The sequence below is a fragment of the Theropithecus gelada genome, chromosome 1, assembly GCF_003255815.1.
Source record: "Theropithecus gelada isolate Dixy chromosome 1, Tgel_1.0, whole genome shotgun sequence".
Lineage (NCBI taxonomy): Eukaryota > Metazoa > Chordata > Mammalia > Primates > Cercopithecidae > Theropithecus > Theropithecus gelada.
Genome location: NC_037668.1, coordinates 63,027,828 through 63,054,476, shown reverse-complemented (window position 1 = coordinate 63,054,476; position 26,649 = coordinate 63,027,828). Strand labels below are relative to the sequence as shown.

Genomic DNA, 26,649 nt, shown 5'->3' with positions numbered 1-26,649 from the left:
AAGATTGATACTAAGATGCTCATAACATTTTGAGTTTTATTCAAAATAGCCCCAATCTGGAAACAACCCAAATTTTTATCACCTGTTAAACAGCTGAACAAATTATAGTTTGTCCATATAATGAAATACTACTCAGAAATAAAAAGGAATCAACTACCGGGACATGAAATAACATGGCTGAATCTCAAAAACATTATGCTAAGTAAAAGAATTTAAACACAGAAGACTACATATTATAGGATTCCATTCATGTGAAATTTCAGAAAAGGCAAAGCAGTGGCATTGTGCATCAATCTGTACAGCAGATCGGTGGTTCTCAGCAGCCAGAGGGGCCGACTGCAAAAGGTCATAGTGGAACTTCTTGTTAAGTGGAATTGTTCATGATTGTGGTGGTAATTTTAAAAATAAAGCTATTATTCTTTCAACTTTGTATAGGAAAGCCCTGTCAATGTGAAAAACAGCCATGTGAACTTCACCATTTTACTATACTATAAAAATAGTGAACTACTCAGTATTCTTTATTTTTATTTTTTATTTTTATTTTTTGAGACGGAGTCTCACTCTGTCACCCAGGCTGAAGTGTAGTGGCCCAATCTTGGCTCACTGCAAGCTCCACCTCCCGGGTTCAGGCCATTCTCCTGCCTCAGCCTCCTGAGTAGCTGGGACTACAGGCGCCCACCACCACGCCTGGCTAATTTTTTGTATTTTTAGTAAAGATGGGATTTCACCATGTTAGCCAGGATGGTCTCCATCTCCTGACCTTGTGATCTGCCCGACTTGGCCTCCCAAAGTACTCAGTATTATAACATATAAAAAGAGCTAAATTTAGAGGTTATTCAAAAAGATAAAAGCATATAAAAGAATTATAAAAAGCTTTTTAAAGTAAACAAAGGAATACAAAAGAAAACCCTTAACTATAGAAACAACAAAAAAAGTTCCTACTGAAAGAAATGTAAATAAAATACATGGTTCTTGAATTCAAAAAACAAAAGTATAAAATTACCAGGCTGCAAAATAACATATGGAACTACCTGACTCTGGCTGTTACAGAGTTTTGAAAGCAGCAGGAACTAAATAATGCTTGTAGAATGAAGGAAAGAAAAGTCTAGAAAAGTTAAGCTGCAGCTTACTCTTCGTCTGGGTTGGGGGAAGCCATCTCTGTGTCGTCGTCTTGTTCGGGAACGTGCCTGGATTCCCTGGCCTTTATTAAGTGGGTCAAAGGATTCTATAATAATCAGCAGAAAGTACAACGTGAGGTAAATAACTCACAAATTTAAATAAAGACTTAGACTAGGAAAGTAATATAGGGTAATCATCACTATATTCATTAGTTTGTTTGTGATAAAATAAGAATTCCACTTATAGATTTAAACCAAGGATATAGTGCATAAATGACAACTTCATTAGCAATCAAGAAAACCTCTTACATGGCTACTATGGGAAAGGTTAAAAATAATTTTAACCAAATTAACCACTTATAAGACCAAGAAGGTACAAATTAACACCTACAAAGCCAGGGGCTATTTGTGCTCTAGATTATGACCTCTTAACACATTACGCTGTTATTATCAATAACAATTGGCACTGCTTAATAGTGTCAATTCAGAATTGTACCAATCTTCTAAAATAAAAACTTTTCAGTGGACAGGTTACTGTACACAAACCTGATGGAAAATCTGCTTCCAGGTCCTGTTCAGTTTCCCCTTTTGAGAACTGCTTCAATTCTGAATCAGCCTCTTGCACAGCATTTGACTTTAAGGCATAGTGATTCAGCTCTTCCTCCCAGCTATGTGGAGTAGATACTGCCTCTGATTCAAGATCACCACTGTATGTACTTCCTTGGTCTGAAATATATAGATAACAAGCCCTCAAAATAAAATAATAGCCTCATCTTGACATGCTCGGAAAACTTCCTGAACCCCTAAATACCAAAAAATTAGATATGGTTGATGGACAATTATACAATCAAGAATGAAGTAACTTGTTCGTCAGCCTCAAAGAACTGGATTCATATTTTTGGTAGGCACTTGAAAGCCTTATCTCAATTAATTTTTAAAACAAACATTTGAGGTGGCTTTTATTATTCCCACTACAAATTAATACACTTCATAGACATCTGATACCCCCCTTACAAATAGTTAAAATTACAAATATTAAATCCAAGTGTACTAATATTTTATAGGTTTCTATTACTAACAGAGGGTAGTATTTCTAAAAATCAAAACATATTTTCAACTACAAACCTTTTTCAAATATCTTGGTGTCTAGAAAGAGTTCCTGTTCAGAAGTTTGAGACTCTAAAGAAAAAGAAAAGCACATAAATAATTTATATGTATAGACAACAAATTATATCTCAAATGAAATGACTGCACTATATACATCAATCATACTACAGAGTTCTAAGTAAACAGATTTCATATGCAGAAAGAATAATTCATTAACAAAACTAGACACTAGGAATAAATGCAGTTAAACAGATTACCACTGTTAATGGGGATTCTGGTTAGTATCATGTGCTTTGGAGTCAAATGTATCTGGATTCAAGTTCTGGTTCCGCCACTTCTGGACTGCACAACCAAGGCAAGTCTAACATCCTACCTTCTAGATCAGAAATTTGAGGTACATAGTACCCCCTCCCCACCCCATAAGGTTGTCATGAAGACTGAATGGGTCAAGGCACACAATGCACCGAGCACAATGCCTAGAGTATGGCAAGCACACAAAACGTTAACAATTGTTTTTATCATGATTCCACACTAGTAGTATGAGATCTATCTATCAGTTATTTTGAGCCAAATGGTTTTCCATCCTAAGGTTCTATTTACCCTCTACCAGCATGCTGGTTATTATCTAACAGGAATTCTTATGTGGGGACCATGGCTTCAATTAGAGAGATAATATTGGAAAATAATTGAATACTAATACTTGGTTTTCCTTCATAAAAACAGTAAGAGCTTTCAGAAGCACTACAAAGTATAATCAACCCCAGAGGCTTGGTATTCACAGACAATAAAGATTTAAGAAACACCCTGTCTTATACTTAAAATTACTTGAGTCACCTGAAAATGTATAAAATGTGTTTTTTCTTTCTTTGCTTTTAAAGATTATACCAACCTCCCTGAGACAGAGTCTTCTCCTTCTCTTCATCTTCTGCAATCATTTCTGCCATCTCAAGGAGATCAGCTTCAAATGGATGTGTGGGAAGCTTTTCCTTAATGTCTTCAATACTCTCTGTAACTTTATCTTCACTATCCATTGAAGATGGAATAAGCATAGGGACGGGCATCTGAAAGACCAAGGATAGACTGAAGGCTTTCTTAGGCAACAGGTTTGTAGTCAAAAGTATGATTTGTGAGATGATTTAGGTATTAAAATAGTAAACAAATTTAGAATATATTCATTGCTAATGACTAAAATAGTCTTGCTAGTTTGCTTTTATAAGACTAGAGCCATTTAAATAAAATTTTGATAAGTGCTTTGGACACTCAACCAATTATGTCTCTGAATCCTCTAAAAGAATAATTCTATAACACACTTGCATTTTGTTTTTGTTGTTTTTGCTTGTATTTCTCACAATTTTCTTATAACTGTTTCCTTTAAGGACTCAGTACCTGGGAAAAATAAATTTGTAATTAAAAAATATATTTTCTTTAATCAAAAATGAGAATTATGTAAATCACAGTATTCTTTTCACCCTTACTAGAATCCAGGATTTCAACACACACCATTTCTGATCTTTTTCTATTTGAGTGGTCTCATTGTGCATGTAACTTTTTTAAAAAGCTACATCATAACCTTTTCTGAGAAGGGTGGGTACAAATAAAAGCAGTCATTTATATAATCCATGTTAAGTAATAATGGTAATATGATAACAGCCAATCAGAAGCAGATATATTTTACCAACAAATGAAAACTTTCTTCACAGAATTATACAATTTTAATTGAGGAAAATGCATGCTAAATTAGCTTTAATCTCTAAATGATTACTCACTGGAACTGGAATTCCAAATGGGACTGGAGCATACTGAGTATAAAGATGAAGAGGTATGGGAACAAACACTGGTACGGGAACTGGCACCACAATAATCTGGGGCTGACTTGGAGTGTCTTCTAACAGTAACAACAACAAAATCACAAAAAGCAAACAAGGTTAGAAATATTTTAATAAGATTTCAAAATAAAAAAGCTTATGGAGGTAAGAGTGACCTGCGACACTATAGGAGTTCTTACAAAGGAGAAATAACTAAAGTAGCCAGAAAAAAAAAAAAATCTTGAGTACAGCACTGACAAAAAGTGGGTAACAAATATCAGTGATGTGAGGAGCAAATGAATGCAGGATATAATTTAGATGGATAAATCGAAAGGATTGAAACAGGGATCCTAGAATATAGGCATGGAAAACCACTTGCTAAAGAGGAGGCTGAATAGGGAGGGGCCATTTCAGTCATGCTATAAGGCACATTTCAAAATCATTTGTAGTAGATAGTGGGGAGATACTGAAGATTTTTTTAACACAGAGTAGTGACGAAAATGACATCAAAAAGATTAATTTGGCAACAATTTCAGCACTGAATAAAAATATATCAACTGTTAAAATAGGAGGCAATTATAATATGTAGAGCTAAGATGATGGGAGACTACTCTAGGTTATGATACCTCCAAAAAAGAATAAATATATATAGCAGATGTTCTAAGTATTAAAAGGATGAAACAGAACTTGGAAAAAAACTTGGAGAAAGTAGCAAGACAGAGGACTTATTCCATTATTTACCCAGACAGTCCCCAACTTAACGATGATTCAATACAGGATTTTTCAATTTTATGATGGTGCAAAAACAAGTATATACCATACTTCTGTATAGCACTGAATAAATTACATGGTATTCAAAACTTTATTATAAAATAAGCTTTGTGTTAGATGATTTTGCCCAACTGTAGGCTACTGTAAGAGTTCTCGGTATGTTTAAAATAGCCTAGGCCTAGTTATGATGTTCTGGAGGTTGGGCATATTAAACGCATTTTTGACTGATGATTTTTTTTAACATATGATGGGTACAACATTATAAGTCAAGGAGCATATAGAATCCTTTCTATGTGTCAGAGAATATGGTAGATAAGTGTAAAATCATTAATCTAGGAGAAAGGTAATGCTAGGGACAGAAAGAGAAAAGCTAACAATTTGACTACAGTTAGAAGTGGGAAAATAATATGGCATAATTTTTTTTTTTTTTTTTAACAGATGGGGGTCCCACTATATTGCCCAGGCTGGTCTTGAACTCCTGGGCTCAAGTGATCCTCTCGCCTCAGCTGTCCAAAGTGCTGGAAGTATGGGCATGAGGCACCACACTTGGCCAATAAACTTTACATAATACAGCGGACATTAAAAAATTGTTACTTAATTTAGAAACATTGATAACCAAACTACATAATACTAAATAAACTGCTATTGATTAAAAAAAAAAAAAAAAAAAAAGAACTAAATCATTTATAGCCTTGCTATTTTGGTGTGTTCCATGGACCAGAAGCACTGAACTCTACCTGGGAGCTTATATGAAATGCAAAATCTCAGGCCTCACTGAATAAGAATCTACTTAGTAAAATTCCTGGATGATTCATGTGCATACTAATCTTTGAGAAGCAGTGGCTGACAGGATAGCCCTGCAGCTCTAGAAATCAAGAATCTCTTTCTAGTATAAAAATTCTGGGACTTTTAAAAAATGTTTAGTAGAGGCCGGGCACGGTGGCTCATGCCTGTAATCCCAGCACTTTGGGAGGCCAAGGCAGGCAGATCACCAGGTCAGGAGATCGAGACCATCCTGGCTAACATGGTGAAACCCCGCCTCTATTAAAAATACAAAAAGATGAGCTGGGCGCGGTGGCGGGTGCCTGTAGTCCCAGCTACTCAGGAGGCTGAGGCAGGAGAATGGCGTGAACCTGAGAGGCGGAGCTTGCAGTAAGCCAAGATCGTGCCACTGCACTCCGCAGCCTGGGCGACAGAGCTAGACCCCATCTCAAAGAAAAAAATTTTTAGTAGAGATGGTCTCGCTATGTTGCCCGTGCTGGTCTTCAACTCTTGGGTTCAAGTGATACTCCCGCCTCAGCCTCCCAAACTGCTGGGATTATAGGTGTGAGCCACCACAATCGGCCAAAATTCCAGGACTTTTTGATGGCAGCATGAGGAGCTACAAAGATCTATTCCTTAGTGAAACAAGCAAAGAGGGTGAAAACGATTTAAAAACAGACATTTAAATTCTTGGGAAATTGTCCTAAAGGCATATACCAAATGAAGAAACATTTATTCAAGAAAATCTGTTTAAAATTTGGTAAGAACAGTGAGAGTCTGACATTTCAGCCATCACAGGCTTTATCACGCCAGCTCAACTCAGCTCAGATTGACAGAAACTCCACTCTGGGTAGCTGTGGCCAATAAAAATGGGCTTCCCTCCCCTCAGCTTCCAATCAAGTGTTACCGTTTCTCATCAAGAATGGTAGGCCACAAGCATTTCTCATCCCCGCCAACTGAAAGCTGAAGAGGCTAAATTCCTGGTGAGTACGGGCAAGAAGTCAGGGGCTTCCCTTCACCCAGTTTCCATCCACTGGATGGAGGCTCTACCCTAAAAAAAGCAGGCCAAGAACACTGGGATCCTGATCACCTTCACCCCAGCTCACTTGTAGGACAGAAGTTTCATGCCAGGAGAGGCAAGCCAAGAAGGCCAGAGACTACCACCCTGCCCAGCATCCACAGAGGTGGCTCAGAGATTCTACCTGGGTGGGGGGGGGACAGTTCATTAAAAACAAATAAACAAACAAACAAAAAGCTCTGAAGCTCTCTCAAAAGGAACTGACTTCATTTGAAACAGTGTGGAGTAGCCAAAAGAGACTATGGAGTAGTTCAAACCTAAGGTCACACTGTAAAACAATAGCACTTCCTAGAAGCCTGTCCATATAATTCCAAACCTTACGCTCATTCTATAATATAACATTGTCATTAATAAGAGAATTAAATGACTTGCTCACAGTATGGTATCACTGATTAACTTCCTTCTCTTTGACCCAACTTGTTAAGCCTCAGATGAGGAAAATACCTAACTCACAGGGATGCTGTGAGAACTAAACTGGGCAATGTACACAAACAACCAAATACATCACCTAGGAAATAGCAGGTATGCAATGTAAGTAAATCCTACATTTCTTTCCCTTAAAAAATTAATAAAGAAAGAAAGACCAAGGAACATACCTGTCTGGCATTCTTTGTTTTGGGTATGTGGTTTGCAAGAAGTGGCTTTAGTCTGTGTGATGGGTTTGCATAATAAAGCTTTGTTCTTCAAAAGCCTTGGAGGTTGGGAAGGTGGCAGTTTCAGGGCATCTGTTTGAGTACTTGCCTAGTAAAAAAAAAACAAATTAGAAACCAAAAACATTTTTAAAATATCGCTGTAATTACAAGAAATATTATAATTTTAAAAGAAATGCCATATTGGAATTACATGGAGGACATAGCAAGTAAATATTCAACCAAATGTATGAGAAATACAATACTCCTAAAATATTAATAGTAATCAAGGAATGTTTTAATAACTATGTATTACTCTGCATGTCTCTAATCACAACTTCTATTTACCAAGAAAAATGCTATTTCTATTGTAACACATTGTTGATCAATAACAATGTTGGCTAAGTTTAAAATGAGAATTCTTACTTCCCGATTAAGACACAGGGGACTTAGATTCAAGATAACTTGGATAACTAGAAATAACAGAATCACTTATGATCATTTAAGTAACTTGAATAAAGACAATGTGAAAGTTATCCCAGAAACCTGGAGAAACACTTCAGAAATGCCACTGTTCCAGTCATAAGTTTTTCTCATTATTTATTTTCTTCTTTTAAGAGACAAAGCAGAAAATATTAATGGGTTAAAAAAAAGTTTTTTTTTTTTTTTACAGTATAATCTGTACTGGGTTGGGGGGAGGATAAGCTACACTTTATAAATATTTTATTTATAACCTGAGTACATCACAAAACATCCAAAAGTCTTTCATGCCTAAATCCTGTACAATGTACTTCAATTTTGTGTAATTAAAAAAAAACTTTTAGTAACTACATAGCCAGCATTCAAAGATATTAAAGTACATAAAAGACCTATTTAAATAGCCAGAAAATCCTATTCCTGAACAAAGATTAAATGAGCTAATGAAATCTATTTCATATAATAAATAAAGGTGGGCAAATTAGCTCACACATATTTATACTGTACAAAAATGAAAAATAAATACAGTGACAATACCAATAAAAGTAATAAAACTTACATCACCAATGATTTTCGCTGTTACTGTTGGAACTGCACCTTGATATAAATTAAAACATAAATTTAGGATCTTTACAATTGTTTTAACATTAGCATTAAAAATTGATTATCAGTACATAAACACAAACCCTCATATGAAGAACATGTGTTAATTTAATTCAATGGAAGAGACTAGCAATTCTAAGGTATAAGATGAGATATGAAATTTGTGCAGCGAGCTACCATTCCTATTATGAATGTGTCAAATGTATGAAAATAATCCCTGATGAAAGGAAGTTAGAGGACCACTGCATTCAACCTAAATAGGCTAGATAAATGCTTTCCAATCAAGCCTACCTTGTAAGACACTGTTAGAATTCACTGTGGGCTGAGCAGCAGGGGCACTTGCCAATGATACTACATTGGCTATAACTGGAGTCGAATCTTTTCTCAGAGATGGGGGTCCTGCTGAAGCAGCTTGAACCATGGAAATACTTGCTGATTAAAATAAACAAAAATAAGGAAACCTCATGTGATTTATATGTACTTACACAGAAACTATTGCAAGGAAGTTAAACAATGTTTTCAGGTTTGAGTAATTTCTGTTGGAGCAAAGTCACTGTACGATTAACTGGGTTTTGGTTTTCTTTTTTTTTTGGAGACAGAGTCTTGCTCTGCCGCCCAGGCTGGAGTGCAGTGGCGTGATCTCAGCTCACTGTGACCTCTGCCTCCCGGGTTCAAGCGATTCTCCTGCCTCAGCCTCCCAAGTAGCTGGGACTACAGGTGTGTACTACCACGCCCAGTTAATTTTTTGTATTTTAGTAGAGACAGAGTTTCACCATGTTGGCCAGGATGGTCTCGAACTCCTGACCTCGTGATCCGCCTGCCTCAGCCTCCCAAAGTGCTGTGGTAACAGGCGTGAGCCACCGTGCCCTGGTTTTCTACTTTTTAACTAGTAAAACTTGAAAGTTTTCTATTTACTTTATCTTTACATGAAAATGCAACAAATAGTCTAACTTAACAACCAACAATGCAAATCCCCAAACACACAATACCAATGAAGATCACAGGTTAGGTTTAATGGACAATTAAGCCTAATGTTTTTCTTAAATCTTGCCTTTATATAGAAAGAATTTTTTTTTTTAAGTTTTGGAGTAGGCTCGTATAGATTTTGCTTTTATTTGTAAGGAGACTATACTTAAAATTCTTCTCACTTTCAGGATGATACTAGTGTTGTTTGTTTTTAAATAATAAATTTTCTGAGATAAAATGGCCTAACTCTGCACACAGTGTATAGTCTTGATAAGATAAGTCCTGATACGATAAGTAAGCAACAAAGAGGAAGGGGCACCAGGTCGGGGAGAACAATGAGTAATTACTCTGAGAGATCGCCTCCTACAGGTAGCCCCAGGAGCATGGAGCATGGCTTCATTCTGTAAGTAGCTCCCTACAGCAGGACCTTATAAAACTTCCCTCAAGCCCCTGCCTCTTTGCAGACTTCCCCTTCTCTGCTGTGCTGCTCACTGAAACCTTGCAACATATTTTCACACTTTCTCTAATAAATCTGCCTTTACCTATGACTTTCTTGGTAAATTCCTTTACAGCCCCATGACACTGGCCCCAACTAGTCACACCCATGACATGACATATAGTTTTATTTTATTTTAATTTTTTAAAGGCAGGGTCTCACTCTATCATCCAGCTGGGATTGCAGTGCTGTGGTCACAGCTCACTGAACCCTTGAACTCCTGGCCTCAAGCCGTCCTCCCACCTCAGCATTCGAAAGGTGGTGGGACTACAGGCATGAACCATCACACCTGGCCTGCATATGGTATATTTAAAAGGTCATGTGATTTTGACTTTATGTCTTTTGTTATAAGTAGTCTCAAAGGATTTTTTAAGGAAGCCAATTATACTCAGTTACAAACCATTAACTGTTATCCTTTCCCATAAACTTCAGTTCTTACAGAGTTTATTTGATTCAATATTCTCAAAGAAACCTATTTAATAAAAAACTCATTTTACTCAGCTTTAATCTAAGGTGTTCAACAAAAAAAAAACTAAATGTTAATGATACTGAATACAAGGAAAATGAGGTTTCATGAAATTAATGACAACTGTTTACACAGTTCCTGATCTGTAAAAGAACAGTAGTTTCTAGTATTGACCAAAGACTCCATTCAGTACTTAAGGTTAATTTTACCTGCATTATTTTGTGAAGGCGGGTCACATACACTTTGCTGATTACAGAACATTAAGATACAAAGCAGGTTACAGAAATGTTTCATTTCCCCGCGCCATTTCAAGGACTCACTGAGTTTACCCTGTCGCTTACAAGCATCACATTTGGCCATCTAAAAAAAAGAAGGTAGTCAAGGAGTAAGAAACAAATAATCTGCAGTCTGACAGGACAAAAATAGGACACACATAACAAGTGAGGAAATTAACTTAGAATTTCGATCACAAAATTAAAGTTTGTCTTTATCAATTATTTTATACCTTTTGTTTTTTTGAGACGGAGTCTCGCTCTGTCACCCAGGCTGGAGTGCAGTGGCGCAATCTCTGCTCACTGCAAGCTCCACCTCCCAGGTTCACGCCATTCTCCTGCCTCAGCCTCCCCAGTAGGTGGGACTACAGGTGCCTGCCACCACGCCCAGCTAATTTTTTTGTGTTTTTAGTACAGACAGGGTTTCATCATGTTAGCCAGGATGGTCTCAAACTCCTGACCTCGTGATCTGCCCACCTCAGCCTCCCAAAGTGCTGGGATTACAGGCGTGAGCCACCGCGCCCGGCTAATTTTATACTAATTTTTTTAAAAAAACATGTAACATACAGACTTCACTCTACAGCAATTAAAAAACAAAGTGAAATAAAAATAAGGTCTATCTTCCTCAGACTTCAGAAGACAAATTCACTTTATTTAAATAATAAATGAATAAAATTATAAGTTTAAATGTTCTAATGTCTTAAGACTGATATGTCTCCTACAGGAAATTAAAAACAAAAGAAAGAAAACTTCAACAACATTAAAGTCTTTCTAAATCTTATATTAATTGCTAGAAGGCATAAAACATTTAATACTTTAAAGTTTTAAATAATTAAATTGTCCTTTATATGACATGAAATTTAAAAAGGGAATAATTTATGCCCTAGCTTGAAAAACACAGGAATGTGAATTCTATTTACCTGATAGAACAAAACTGTATATTTGGACATGCATTCTTCACAACAGAACTCTTCCACTTTCCCTCCTAAATTATTCTGTACCAATTTGGGAGATGTCTGTAAACAATAACTGCACATTTTACAGTGATTTCCCCAGCGTTTTGCCAAGTCATGTTTATAAAGCAATTTGCAACCTAAAAATCAGGAAAGATAAAATTAAATTAGGTAGAAATATTAGTTTTCTGCATCTTTAAATGGTCTAGGACAGGCCGGGTGCAGTGGCTCACACCTGTAATCCGAACACTTTGGGAGGCTGGCGGGAGGATTGCTTGAGCCCAGCAGTTTGAGATCAGCCTGGGCAACATGGCAAGACCCCATCTCAAATAAAAACAAAAACAACAAAAAAAGAAAAATAAGTGGCCTAGGACAAAATGTTCACACTTGGGTCCTGACCAGTTCACAGATCAAGAGATCAACGTAGATTATCTATACTAGTTTTTGTTTTGTTTTGTTTTTGTTTTTGTTTTAAATTATATAAGACAGGATAGGACAGAAGAGAAAGCATTAAACTGCATTGGTTTTATTTCATGAAACTTTTGGGGCCAGGCATAGTGACTCCCACCTGTAATCCCAGCACTCTGGGAGGCCAAGGTGGGTGGATCACCTGAGGTCAGGAGTTCCAGACCAGCCTGGCCAACATGGTGAAGCCCCGTCTCTACTAAAAATACAAAAATCATCCAGGTGTGGTGGCGGGTGCCTGTAATCCCAGCTACTCTGGAGGCTGAGGCAAGAGAATTGCTTGAACCCAGGAGGCAGAGGTTGCAGTGAGCCGAGATCGCTCCATGGCATTCCAGCCTGGGTGACAGAGCAAGACTCTGTCTCAAAAAACAAAATTTTTATTTCGGTATGTTAAAATACACGGGTCACAGTGTAAATGTATTTCTTCTTTTGTGTTATCAAAAGGTTTGAAAGCCCTTGCTCTAGAAGGCTAACTTAATACCGCTTTAGAGTAAAATAAAACATTATAAACATACAGAATAGTTATCTAAATAAGGAAAACAATCTTCCACATGTTAATTTGCATATTCAAACCATTTATATTCAGAAAAATAATGGCTGTTTAAAACAATAAAAGTATAACCTTAGAATATTACCATAATTTAAGGCATTCCATTTAGAAATAAGTACAAGAACTAGAAGATCTTTGAGGTCCCCATCAACCTAATAATGGGGAACCTAAGGATGTTAAATGTTGTTCACATCACATTCTTCTGCATTATACTCTGCAAATCTTTCACTTCATTTTAACATCCACATAATATAAGAAAACTGATCAAAAAAGAGTGAACTAAGTGTAAATGAATCGGAAAGGCATTTACGTTATACATAAACAATAAAACAGATTAACCCTAGAGTGAAAGCTTAAATCATCAACTGCTTTTAAAACAACCAACATGCTCAGTAGGTAAGATAATCTTCTGTCTTTACCTTCACTACAGAATGACTTGTCAGCACCTGAGAACCGAACAGTCTCCTTTACAATTTTCTCAATTTTACAATATTCACACATTGCCATTACATTATTTATTTTCTTATATTCATCAGAACAATTCTTGCCACAGAACTGAAACATTTTGCCCTGCAAAGAAATAATCATTAAGTACTAATTAAACATTTGGTTTGTCTTATGGAACTCCGTATCTCCCTTACTTTCAAAACTAATAGTGTAATTTTGGGAGATGCAAAGTTAAAAATAATTTTACAAATAGACCTATGTATACTCAAAATCTTATGAACAAGCTATACTTTACCTTATAGTCAAGAAGTTCTGGTTTTGTGGCAAAAAGACGGTTACAGTGTTGACATTTGAGTTTCACAACACTTCGTGCAAACCCAACATGCTGGGACTGGGCAGCAAGACGCTGGAGACCAGCCGCAGCAGAGCTACTGATGGAGGTGGGAGAAACAGCAGACGCGCTACCTCCTCCAGCTGACACTGTGGAACCTGTGGGGATGCTTACAATTACTTGGCCCTGAGACAAGGGCACTACTGAAGAATTCATTCCAGTTGGTTTGTTGAATAAATTCTGGAAAAACAAAACAACGAAAAGGATCAATTTAATCTTTGTTAAAACAAAGAAGTATCGCGTGCCTACATATGCCAAGCACAGTTCTAGGCATGTAAGGTACATCTATTAACAGGCAATGTTCCTGCCTCTGAGTAGCTTATAACGGAATGGGGGGAGTCTCATTTATGATGAAAAAATAAAACAATTTAACTAATAATCTTCCTCAAAAATAATATCTTCCCAATAGATAATATGGGTGATAAAAGTACCATTCAATTTTATAGAGGGCAGTTAAATGAAACTCCAAATACAGAATGAACTACAAATCCAAGTTTAATAGGAATGACATAGAAACTTACACAATCCAGGCCCTAGCAAACACCTAATAAATGTGCATTACTATAGTAGGTGATAGGTTTGAATTTGTGTCCCTGACCAAATCTTATGTCCAATCGTAATCCCCAATGTTGGGGGAGGAGCCTGGCAGGAAGCGACTGGATCATGCGGGTGGATTTCTCCCCTGCTATTCTGTTGCTAGTGAGTTCTCAGGAAATCTGGTTGTTTAAAAGTGTAGCACCTCCCCACTTCTCTCTTTCCTCTTGATCCCATCATGTAAGACGTGCCTGCTTCCCCTTCGCCTTCCGCCATAATTGAAAGTTTCCTGGCCGGGCCCAGGGGCTCACGCCTGTAATCCCAACACTTTGGGAGGCCAAGGCGGGTGGATCACGAGGTCACCAGATCAAGACCATCCTGGCTAACATGGTGAAACCCCGTCTCTACTAAAATACAAAAAAAATAGCCGGGCGTGGTGGTGGGCAGTGTGGTCCCAGCTACTCGGGAGGCTGAGAGAGAATGGCGTGAACCCGGGAAGCGGAGCTTGCAGTGAGTCAAGATCGCGCCACTGCGCTCCAGCCTGGGCGACAGAGCAAGACTCTCAAAAAAAAAAGAAAAAAAAAGAAAGTTTCCTGAGGCCTCTCCAGCCATGCTACCTGTACAGCCTGTGGAACTGTGAGCCACTTAAACCTCTTTCTTTATAAATTACCCAGTCTAGGGTATTTCTTTAGAGCAGTGCAAGAACAGACTCATACAGTAGGTGACTCACTGACTGAAGAAGAGGAAGGTTCCTGAAGCCATACCTGGAAAGCTACCACACAGCTGTAGCTGCAGAAGTTGCGTATACTTCCATCTGACATGGCTAGGTGATACTGAGGAATTGCTGAGGTTTTACAACTGTTACACTGAACTTGTACACCTTAGCAAATAAAAAAAAAACCAATGAATAGTATGTACAGATGTACACAAAAGTATGAGAAATTAAATAATATACAAGAAAGGAAAATTCAAGGGTCAGGGTAAGTTGTACGAACTGAAACTAAACCACGTCACATATAGGCAAAAACTAACCTAATACTGAAAATTTTTCTTTCCAATTTAAATTAATCAAAGTCTACCCTGAACCTACCAAATAAATGAAACTTCAAAGAAATCAGGTGTGGATAAAGAAAATATATAAAAGAAGCCATATGAAAGCATTTTGGTAAGGGGGAAATGCATAAATAGGCATGCAAGTAAATAAATAAGCAATCAAGGTAACTGGTGATATTTTACAACAAATATCTGAAATATGTTAAATTTGCCTTAAAAATCAACCAAAAAAAACCTTAAAAACAAAGCAATAACCATAATTTTTCAACTATTACATTTCATAGTTTATGAAACCAATATTACCTGCAGAAGTAACCATTTTAACTCTGTAAGCAGATAAGCAATTAACAGAACAGAAAAGCTCTGTCTTCCCCAAGCTATTGGTATTTTCAATCATTTCTGCTGAGGATCTCAATGATTTGCAAAGCGCACATGGTGTAATTTTGGCTGATTTCTATTAAGAGAATAAAACAACATTCATTTTTACTAAATTCCTAGTAAAAGCATAATTCTTTGAAATGTTTATACTCAACACTTTTGAAATACTTGAAATCAGTGATTTTCAAACTTTTATGACTGTAATCCTCAATAAGAAGTTTCATGGTACACACATACTTCCGAGATTTTGCATTTGTGTATTATGCATGTATGTAATAAAACTGAAAACAGTTTTACACAGGAATAAATATCATGATAACAAGTAATGCATGTTATTTTTTGATATTTTCCAATCTATTCTATTTCATTAAAAAAGTAATGCGGCCGGGCTCAGTGGCTCACTACTGTAATCCCAGCACTTTGGGAGGCCGAGGTGGGTGGATCGCCTGAGGTCAGGAGTTCAAGACCAGCCAGGCCAACATGGTGAAACACCATCTCTACAAAAATACAAAAAAAAAAAAAATTATCTGGGAGTGGTGGCAGATGCCTGTAATCCCAGCTGTTCGGGAGGCTGAGGCAGGAGAATCACTTGAACGCAGGAGGCGGAGGTTACAGTGAGCCGAGATCGTGCCACTGCACTCCAGCCTGGGCGACAGAGCAAGATTCTGTCTCAAAAAAAAGAAAAAAAATAATGCTGGTTATAACCTAGTAATTAATTTCAGGGTCTATTAATAGGTCATAACCATAGTTTTAAAAACATTAAATAACAGGAAGTTCATGCTTTTATACTGTATCATCCTATAAATTGAAATAACCCCCCAAAGGTGCTTATAAATATGAATTTAAGGAAATTAGTAAACTTATTAGGCAACTTATTGGCAAATAGTCTACCACTAATAATTAAAAAAATACTCTGTAAGCGTAAAATGAGAGCAAACCTGGGGTATCACAGGTGTCCAAATACAAACAACCAGAGTCCATTATCTTAAGTCTTCACCCAATTAGGGATTCAGCAGCAAAGAATGCTAAGTATTATTAACATATCACACATTCAGGATAATTTATAAAGTATGTCCAGCACCAATTAGGAGATTTTAAGAGCAATCTTCCTTCTTAAAGAATCAATATGTGAAACTTGACATTAAAATAAATACACAGTAAAGTGAACATATGCCTGAATGCTGGAATGTCTTCTAAATCTCTAAACCCATTTCCCTCTCCTCCCTAATGAGGACTGTAAAAGCAAACCTCATTTGTAAGACCCAGGTCAAGAGTTACCTCTGTGAAGCTTTCACTGATAGTCTCATCTTTCCCTATCAAGTAGAGCTGACTATGCTCCCTTTGTGGCCCACTGTACCCAGAATACTTCCATCATGGCATCTCTGTTTACTCATCTATATGTCTGTCTTTCTCAGGAGACAGGCAGCCCCTCAAAACAGAAATTATATCTAATGCTTGTTGAATGAATTATATATAAGGAAGAAAGGAAAGTAGCAGAAATGACCATCTACAATGCCCCAGTTATATACTAGGCATTCTTTCATTCTTACTTTCTATAATCCTAAAAACATCCCAGTGACATAGGTGGTATTACAGTTATTTACAGATAGAAAAACTGGGACTCAGGGAGCTTAGCTGCTTTCCCCAAGGTAAAACTGTATTTGAACATAAGGTCTGGAATTAAATCTACATCTGCCTTACTTCTAAATTCCAGTTCTTTCTCTACCACAGCAGATATAATACATGAGAAATTTAATAGATTTTGGCTAAATTAAAAGTAAAGGATAAATTTAAAATTAAGATGTTTCATCCTATTTCTCCCTCTCTTGTGGACTATGACTCATCTTTCAATTGACTGAATCCAAGTAACTTTTAGTACCTGATACAGTATCAGGAAAAGAACAGTCTTTTGGAAAAAGATAAAACAATGAAGATGTGGGGATTTTTTTTCCTTTGAGAACAAAAGGAAAATTCCAAATTTACTACAAAGTTTAAATTCCAAAATTAGTACAAAGTTTTAAGAACAATTAACAAGAAAGTTCCTAATCAATGCTATTAAATTCACCAATTTTGGTAAACTGTATAAAAATTCACTATTCTAAGGAAAAGAATGTTAGCAAATGCACTTACATAAAGAGACATTATAAAATTAAAAATATTAACAGTACTTACCTCGTAAATATATACATCTACTATGGACCCACAAAAATTAAAAATTAAAACTATATATATATGTATATATATAGCATTTACTATTCCTTTAAGTTTATCAATTTTAAAACTAATATTTGGTCAAAGTTCACTAACAAATCGAATACACACAAAACTACATAAAAGACATTTGTTACACAGAGTTCATCCAGTTCATCCCATGCACACCTCATCAATTCACAAATATATAATTCACATCTATTTTTTCCTATTTCATAAAGATAAGAAAAATCCTTTACTGTAACAATTAATGATATAATTTTGATTTTCTGGCTTTCAATTTTAATTCTGTGAATCAGATTTCAAGAATACATATGCAACTTGAACCTTTCCTTATCAAATAAGAAGTATATATGCAAATCTCACATGCTGGAAAGAAGGCTATACACCAAAATGACAGGATTTGTTATCTATGAGAGATACACTATATTTCTTCGTGTTTGTTTTTTTTTTTAACTTTCAAAATATTGTTAAAGAATACAAATCACTTTTGAAATAAAAAAGCTATATTGGCCAGGCCTGGTGGCTCACACCTGTAATCCCAGCACAGGGATTGGGAGGCTGAGGCGGGTGGATCACTTGAGGTCAGGAGTTCGATACCAGCCTGACCAATATAGTGAAACCTCATCTCTACTAAAATTACAAAAAAATTATCCAGGCCTGGTGGTGGGCGTCTGCAATCCTAGCTACTTGGGAGGCTGAGGCAGGAGAATTGCTTGAACCAGGGAGGCAGAGGTTGCAGTGAGCAGAGATCACACCACTGCACTCCAGGATGGGAGACAGAGTGAGGCTCCATCTCAAAAAAAAAAAAAAAAAAAAAAAAGCCATACTCTAAAAACATGTATTTCAAATGCATAAACATGTATAAACAAATGCATGAACAAAACTGCTGCTTATAGAACTCTATATGAATATTTAATGCACATTTATTCAACAAATACTATTTCTGTATAAAGAATACCAGTTAAGCAAGTAGTAAATTCTCTCTCTCTCTCTCTCTATATATATATATACACACACACACACACACACACATACATATATATCTTTTTTTTTTTTTGCAACGGAGTTTCGCTCTTGTTGCCCAGGCTGGAGTGCAATGGCGCGATCTTGGCTCACTGCAACCTCCACCTCCCGAGTTCAAGTGATTCTCCTGCCTCAGCCTCCCGAATAGCTGGTATTACAGGGATATGCCACCACACTTGGCTAATTTTTGTATTTTTAGTAGAGATAGGGTTTCTCCATGTTGGTCAGGCTGGTCTCGAACTCCCGACCTCAGGTGATGTGCCCCCCTCAGCCTCCCAAAGTGCTGGGATTACAGGTGTGAGCCACCAGGCCTGGCCAATATGGCTTTTTTATTTCAAAAGTGATTTGTATTCTTTAACAATATTTTGAAAGTTAAAAAAACTTTTTTAATGCCCGGCCAGTAAACCCAATATTGTAAAACAACATTTTCATAAATAATTTCAACTAAAAATACAGACTACCTGAAATGAGCAAAGACATCAAGAGTAAACATGGTCATGTACCTGCTTGTATGCTGTGATACACGATGAACTACAAAACTTCTTAGACTGTCCCTCTATCTGAAGCATGTGGCATTGTCCCGACCCACTGTAACAGTAACCCCCACAGTTCTCACAACAGTTCATGGTGAGGTTGTTAGCAGAACGAAACTTAGAGAAGCAGGCATCACTGCAAAGTTTATGGACCACATTCTGGTAATTAACTTCATGTCGAATCTAGAAATTAAAACACAGCAACACAAAGACAAGGAGCAGAGACCATCAAAAGCTGTTCTTTAAGCACAAACAATTAGACTCCTGCCCCAATCAAGGAAAATGGTAACTTACAACAGCATTCTTCTGACACATGCTGCATTTGGTTGAAATACTATTTGTATTTATAGTAACAATTGGTTTTTTTTTCAGTTCATATGTTGACAAACATGACTGACTGCAAAAATCTTTACTAGTGGTGGTATTTTCAAACTGGGCACTGATCACATCCTTTGGATTTAAAATGTCTCTAAAAATAAGAAAAAAAATAACATAAGCCATAGTGTAAATTCATTTGTTTTTCCCTTCTGTGAGCTAAAATAACTAAATAAAACACAGGCAATTATACTGTAGGGAAATAACACTGGAATTTAAGTTTAAAAACTTGAATTTTCTGAGAGACACTTAAAAATTGCTTTGATCCTTAAATTCTTTTCTATGAAGTGGAATTAATACAGCACCTACTTCATAGAACTGTTATGAGAATCGTATGTTTCAAAGACTAAAAGGAAAACATCAAATGATTAGCATTCATTATCTCTACAGGAGGGATTATAAGAGATTTTTATTTTCTTTTCTAGAATTATCTAGATTTTCAAAATATTCTTTAAAAAATACTGTATTACACTTGTCAAAAATTAGTATCTTTTAAAAGTAAACATATATTTTACACTACACAGTGCATATTCTAGCACAGCTATATAACATTACCATATCTAAATAATTTAATTTCTAAGCATTAGTAACAAAGGCAATGAAGATTAAAACCCTAATCATTAAGGCTCCTTACCACTCCAACCCTAATCCCACCAAACCACTCATTCTATAGTAGTTTACCAGATAGTTCAAGTGGAAACCATATTAAAAACCAATTTTTCAAACTGTTGAAATTTTCTAATCAATGTCTCTCTCCCATGAGTATACATCCACATAAGAGTTAATAAACTGTTTTATACTCATGCTTGTATGTTAAAGAGATTACATTAATAGGGTACTTTTAAAAGAAAAGATTACAGGCATACCTTGTTTTATTGTGCTTCACAGATACTGCACTTTTTAACAAATACAAGGCTTGCAGCAACCCTGCCTCACACAAGTCTATCAGTGCCATTTTTCAACAGCATGTGCCCACTTCATGTCTCTGCATTATATTTTGGTAATTCTCCCAGTATTTCAAATGTTTTTGTTATTATAATATGTTTTTCTGTGATCAGTGAACACTGATGTTACTATTGTAATTGTTTTGGGGAGTAACCATGAACCATGGCAATGTAAGATAGCAAACTTAATTGAAAAATGTGTGTGTTCTGACTGCTCCATTGACCAGCCACTTCTGTATGTCCCCTACTCCTCAGGCCTCCCTATTCCCTGAGGCACAACAATATTGAAGGCAGGCCAATGAATAACCTCACAATGGCCTCTAAGAGTTCAACAAAACGAATAGTCCAACATTTCTCACTATAAATCAAAAGCTAGAAATGATTGTGCTTAGTGAGGAAGGCATGTGGAAAGCTAGACCTCTTGTGCCAAACTCTTAACCACAAGGTAAATGCAAAGGAAAAGTTCTTGAAAGACTAAGAAGGTTACTCCAGTGAACATGAATGATAAGAAAGTGCTTGGCCGGGCGTGGTGGCTCACACCTGTAATATTAATAATCTGGGAGGCTGAGGTGGGCAGATCAGCTGGGATCAGGAGTTGGAGACCAGCTTGGCCAATATGGCGAAACCACATCTCTACTAAAAAATGCAAAAATTAGGCAGGGCTCAGTGGCTCATGCCTGTAATCCCAGCACTTTGGGAGGCCAAGGTGGGCGGGTCACGAGGCCAAGAGATCAAGACCATCCTGGCCAACATGGTGAAACCCCATCTCTATTAAAAATACAAAAATTAACTAGGTGTGGTGGCACATGACTGTAGTCCCAACTACTCGGGAGGCTCAGGCAGGAGAATTGCTTGAACCCTGGAGGCAGAGGCTGCAGTGACCTGAGATAGCACCACTGCACTCAAGCCTGGGTAACAGAGAGACACTCTGTCTCAAAATAACAACAATGAAAAAAAGAAAGTGCAACAGTCTTACTGCTGATGTGGAGAAAAGTTACAGTGCTCTAGATAGAAGATCAAACCAGCCACAACATCCCCTTAAGTCAAAGCCTAAGCCAAAGCCTAATCCAGAGTAAGGCCCTATGGCTCTCTTGAATTGTAGGAAGACTGAGGTAAAGAAGCTGCAGAAGTTTAGAGCTAGCAGAGGTTAGCTCATACGGTTTAATGAAAGAAGCTAGCTCTGGAACATCAAAGTACAAGGTGAAGCAGCAAGTGCTGATGGAGAAGCTGTAGCAAGTTATCAAGAATATCTAGCTAAGACAACCTATGATGGTGGCTACACTAAATAAGATATTCAATGTAGAAGAAACAGTCTTCTATTGAAAAACGATGTCATCTAGGATTTTTCATAGCCAGAGAGAAGTCAATGCCTGGCTTCAAAGGACAGGCTGACTCTCTTGTTAGGGGCTAACGTAGCTGGTGACTTCAAGTAGAAGCCAACGCTCATTTACCTTTCAAAAATCCTAGGACACTTAAAATATTCCTTTCAAAATATTACTGCTCATTGACAATACATCTAGCCACTGAAGAGTTCTGATGGAAATGTACAAGAGGTTAATGTTATTTTCATACCTGCTTACCCAGTATCTATTCTGCAGCCCGTGGATCAAGGAGTAATTTCAATTTTTGCAACTCATTATTTAAGAAATACATTTCCTAAGGCTACAGCTGCCATAGATAGTGATTCCTATAATGGATCTGGCCAAAGGAAATGAAAAAGCTTCTGGAAAGGATTCACCATTCCAGATGACATTAAGAACATTCATGATTAATGAAAGGAAATCCAAATATCATCATTAATAGAAGCTTGGAAGTAGGTAACTTCAGTCTTCACAGATGACTCTGAGGAGTTGGAGACTTCTGTGGAGGAAATAACTACAAATGTGGGAGAAACAGTAAGAGAACTAGAGTGGAGCCTGAAGATGCGACTGAATTCCTGCAATCTCATGATAAAACTTGAACAGATGAGGAGTTGCTTCCAATGGATCAGCAAGGAAAGTAATTTCTTGTCATGGAATTTACTCCTGGTGCAGATGCTGTGAACTTTGGTGAAACGACACCAAAGGATTTAAAGTATTACATAAACTTAGTTGATAAAGCAATGGTAGAGTCTGAGAGTACTGACTCCGATTTGGAAAGTTCTTCTCTGGGTAAAATGCTATCAAACATTATTGCATGCCACAGAGAAATTTTTTGTGAAAGGAAGAGTCAACTGATGTGACAAACTTCATTGTTATCTTAAGAAATTGCCACAGCCACCAAAACTTTCAGCAACCATCACCCTGAATTAATCAGCAGTCATCAACATTGAAACAAGACTGTCCACTAGTAATAAGATTATGACTCACTGAAGGCTCATATGATTGTTAGCACTTGTTAGCAATACAGTCTTTTTAATTTAAAAATGTACGTTGATTTTTAAAGACTTAATGCTATTGCACACTTAACAGACTACGGTATAAACACAACTTTGATATGAACTGAGAAGCCAAAAAATTAGTATCACTCACTTTATTGAGATAATTGCTTTATTGAGCTATTTGCTTTATTGAGGTGGTCTGGAACCAAACTCTGAAAATCTCTAAAGTATGGCTATACAAATATCTCTGCTTCAGTAAAATAGTAGATATAATGGGAAATCATCATTAGGAACACCTAATATTGTACTATAATACATAACTCCATACCTTGCCATCTTTCATATTTAGCAGCTCTAGACTGCTTTGCTTTTTGCATTTCCTGTTATTTTCAAAATTAGGTTTTACTGTATTTCATAGAGGGGTATTTAGTGAGAAGTTACATTGAGCCAGACATTAATGAAACCGTGAGTCAAAATATGGTCCCCATATGGGCCGGGCGCAGTGGCTCACACCTGTAATTCCAGCACTTTGGGAGGAGGTGGCAGGTGGATCACTTGAGGTCAGAAATTTGAGACTAGCCTGGCCAGCATGGCAAAACCCTGTCTCTACTATAAATACAAAAATTAGCCAGGCGTGGTGGCATGCGCCCGTAGTACCAGCTACTTGGGCGGCTGAGGCAAGAGAATTGCTTGAACCTGGGAGGTGGAAGTTGCAGTGAGCTCAGATTGCACCACTGCCCTCCAGCCTGGGCAATGGGGCAAGACTCCATCTCAAAAAAGAGATGTATGTACTTAAGGAGCTCAGAGTTACTGTGACAAATAGACAAATATTTTATAAAATACTGTAACAGAAGCATTCTTAAAATAGTATAGGCCAGGTGTGGTGGCTCACGCCTGTAATCCCAGCACTTTGGGAGGCCGAGGCAGGCGGATCACCTGAGGTCAAGAGATCAAGACCATCCTGGCTAATACGGTGAAACCCCATCTCTACTAAAAATACAAAAAAATTAGCTGGGCATGGTGGTGTGTGCCTGTAGTCCCAGCTACTCAAGAGGCTGAGGCAGGAGAATAGCTTCAACCTGGAAGGCAGAGGTTGCAGTAAGCCAAGATCGCGCCACTACACTCCAGCATGACGACAAAGTGAGACTCCATCTCAAAAAAAAAGTATAAATAATTTTTGGAGAAGACAGGAATAACGTGCCATAAAAATATAAATGAAGAAACAATTATTTCAGACTACATGTAATGTGAAAGGCAACCCAAAGGGTGATATTTTAGCTGGACCTTAAATAGGTGTTTTCTAGAAGGTTAAGGAGATAAGAATTGGCAACAGCATGGATCAAGGAAATGGAAGTATAAAATTAGGTATTTTTCACTGCTCTCACTATGCTTAGAGTCCAATGAGATTACATCTTATTGTGGTAGTGGATTGTATCTTATGACAGAATGAGAAGAAACAATCTCATTCCAGTTAGTGAAAATTCAGAAAAGGTACAGACAATCTGCATGTTACTTCTTTGAATATCATTATACCAAGAATCTGATCTAACAGTATTAACAAAATTATCCTCCAAATTACCTCTTTTCTGCAGAATATGAGATTTTTTTTTTTTTTTAAAGATAGGGTCCTGCTCTGTCACCTAGGTTGAAGAGCAGGAGTGTGATCATAGCTCACTGCAGCCTCAAACTGCACTCAAGAAATCCTCTCGCCTCATTCTCCCAAGCAGCTGGGCTTACAGGCATGTGGCACCACAGCTGGTTAATTTTTTAACTTTTTGTAGAGATGAGGTTTCATTGTGTTGCCCAGGCTGGTCTCGAAATCCTGGGCTCATGCAATCCTCCTACATTGGCTTCCTAAAGTGCTGGGATTACAGGTATGAGCCACTGCTCCCAGCCAAGACAGATTTTTTAAACCAAATTATTAGGTCCCTATCATTAAGGAAACCTAAAAATTAAATGGCAACCAAAATGTTTTCAGAGTTTAAGTTAAATTCAAGAGGCTAAGAGATAAGATTACCAAAAATTAAGAAAAATAAAATTTATTCTGAATAGCTAATGAGCTTCTTCTAACCTAAGTGCTACTGCTATATTTCTACTGGTCTACAATAATAGCAGTAGTTATTAGAGAGGAAACTTTTTCCATCTCTGCCTATTCAAATCAAATTGAAATCCTTCTTATGGGGAATGATTTCCAAATGAAACCTGTTTGACTATATAGACTATGTAGAGAAACAATGCACATGCCAAAATTAACCAGCTAGGTGACACAAGCAAATCTTTTAGCTTCTTTGAATTTAGCTTCCTTCTATTTTTGGTACATCCAACTCATCAGTTTTACAATCAGATAAATCAGAGTATACCAAACTGTTGTAATCACCGTGTAAATAAGATGGGATAAAAAGGAAGGAAAGGTAGTGTTGAACAGGAGATGAAAGAGTAGTTCAGGAAGTAAAATGGAATATAAGGAAAAACAAGGTTGACAATGGTTGAAGACTGAAGCAAAAAGAAAGTAAGTATTACGTAAAATGAAAAGTATGAGAAAAGTAAGAAAGAAAATGAAGAAGAAAAGGCTGAGGAGATAAGTAAGAAGTACCTGAAAGAACAGAAAGGGGTGAATGAAAAAGAGTAAGGAATTAAAAAAGGGTAAAAGAATAAGTGAATAAAAAGGTAGAACTGTTAAGAGTCAAGGGATAACAGGTTGAAGAAATGGAGAATTTGGATAATGGATAAACCAAACACGAGAAGAGAACATAATCTTGAAGAGCAACTGAATTACATAAGATCAAGACATAGATAAAATGACACATAGGTAGAAATGACCTGTCTCTATATAAAGCTTAGGCAAACACCAGAGACCAGAGGCCAAAGAAACTTGATAAATCTAGATGAAAAGAGTAACATGTATGGACAAGAATAATAATTTTTTTAAATGAGAAAGAGGGCATATTTTAAAACTTATATATATGAGTTTTCCATAGCCATTTTGAAAATAACTGATAAATCTTTGAAAAAAAAATCTATGACTTTTTTTATTTTTTATTTTTTTGAGACAGAGAGATATGACTGACATTTTAGGGGCTGGGTCACTATATTGCCCAGGTTGAGTCTCAGACTCCTGGGCTCAAGCAATCCTCCCACCTCAGCCTCCTGAGTAGGTGGGACTACAAGTGCATGCCACCATGCCCAGCCTATGGTGATTATAAAAGGATAAGTATCGCTGAAATTTTAAAGACTGTTGATCCCTAGAGTAAGAATTAAAGGAACATGAAGTTATTATATGAAATGATTTCATGACAAAATAAGAAAGAGAAAAAACCCTATAAAAATTAAAATCTTCAAACTGACTTAAATCTTAGAATCCCACGATGAGTGCCGGGCACGGTGCGGTGGCTCACGCCTGTAATCCCAGCACTTTGGGAGGCCGAGGCGGGCGGATCATCTGAGGTCGGGAGTTTGAGACCAGCCTGACCAATATGGAGAAACCTCATCTCTACTAAAAATACAAAAAAATTAGCTGGGCGTAGTGGTGCATGCCTGTAATCTCAGCTACTTGGGAGGCTGAGGCAAGAGAATCGCTTGAACCCTGGAGGTGGAGGTTACAGTGGGCCAACATTGTGTCATTGCACTCCAGTCTGGGCAACAAGAGCAAAACTTCGTCTCAAAAAAAAAAAAAAAAAACGGCCGGGCGCGGTGGCTCAAGCCTGTAATCCCAGCACTTTGGGAGGCCGAGACGGACGGATCACGAGGTCAGGAGATCGAGACCATCCTGGCTAACACGGTGAAACCCCGTCTCTACTAAAAAAATACAAAAAACTAGCCGGGCGAGGTGGCGGGCGCCTGTAGTCCCAGCTACTCGGGAGGCTGAGGCAGGAGAATGGCG

The 26,649-nt window shown here is 37.2% G+C and overlaps 1 protein-coding gene across 6 annotated transcripts in view; it reads right to left on the bottom strand.

The window, feature by feature from the left end:
* The window catches only part of ZMYM4 (zinc finger MYM-type containing 4), a 158,711-nt gene that overhangs the window by 20,536 nt on the left and 111,526 nt on the right, over positions 1-26,649 (bottom strand). For all 6 annotated transcript variants that reach the window (XM_025383824.1, XM_025383858.1, XM_025383834.1 and 3 more), the window contains 16 exons: positions 19,386-19,560; positions 19,062-19,274; positions 15,247-15,397; positions 14,655-14,770; positions 13,261-13,536; positions 12,938-13,088; positions 11,471-11,643; positions 10,488-10,638; positions 8,642-8,782; positions 8,307-8,344; positions 7,238-7,382; positions 3,992-4,110; positions 3,115-3,286; positions 2,244-2,297; positions 1,665-1,844; positions 1,131-1,225 (listed from right to left, as the gene is read on the bottom strand). In XM_025383824.1, the coding sequence (XP_025239609.1) occupies positions 1,131-1,225; positions 1,665-1,844; positions 2,244-2,297; positions 3,115-3,286; positions 3,992-4,110; positions 7,238-7,382; positions 8,307-8,344; positions 8,642-8,782; positions 10,488-10,638; positions 11,471-11,643; positions 12,938-13,088; positions 13,261-13,536; positions 14,655-14,770; positions 15,247-15,397; positions 19,062-19,274; positions 19,386-19,560 (2,350 nt within the window). The remainder of the gene's footprint in view (positions 1-1,130; positions 1,226-1,664; positions 1,845-2,243; positions 2,298-3,114; positions 3,287-3,991; positions 4,111-7,237; positions 7,383-8,306; positions 8,345-8,641; positions 8,783-10,487; positions 10,639-11,470; positions 11,644-12,937; positions 13,089-13,260; positions 13,537-14,654; positions 14,771-15,246; positions 15,398-19,061; positions 19,275-19,385; positions 19,561-26,649) is intronic.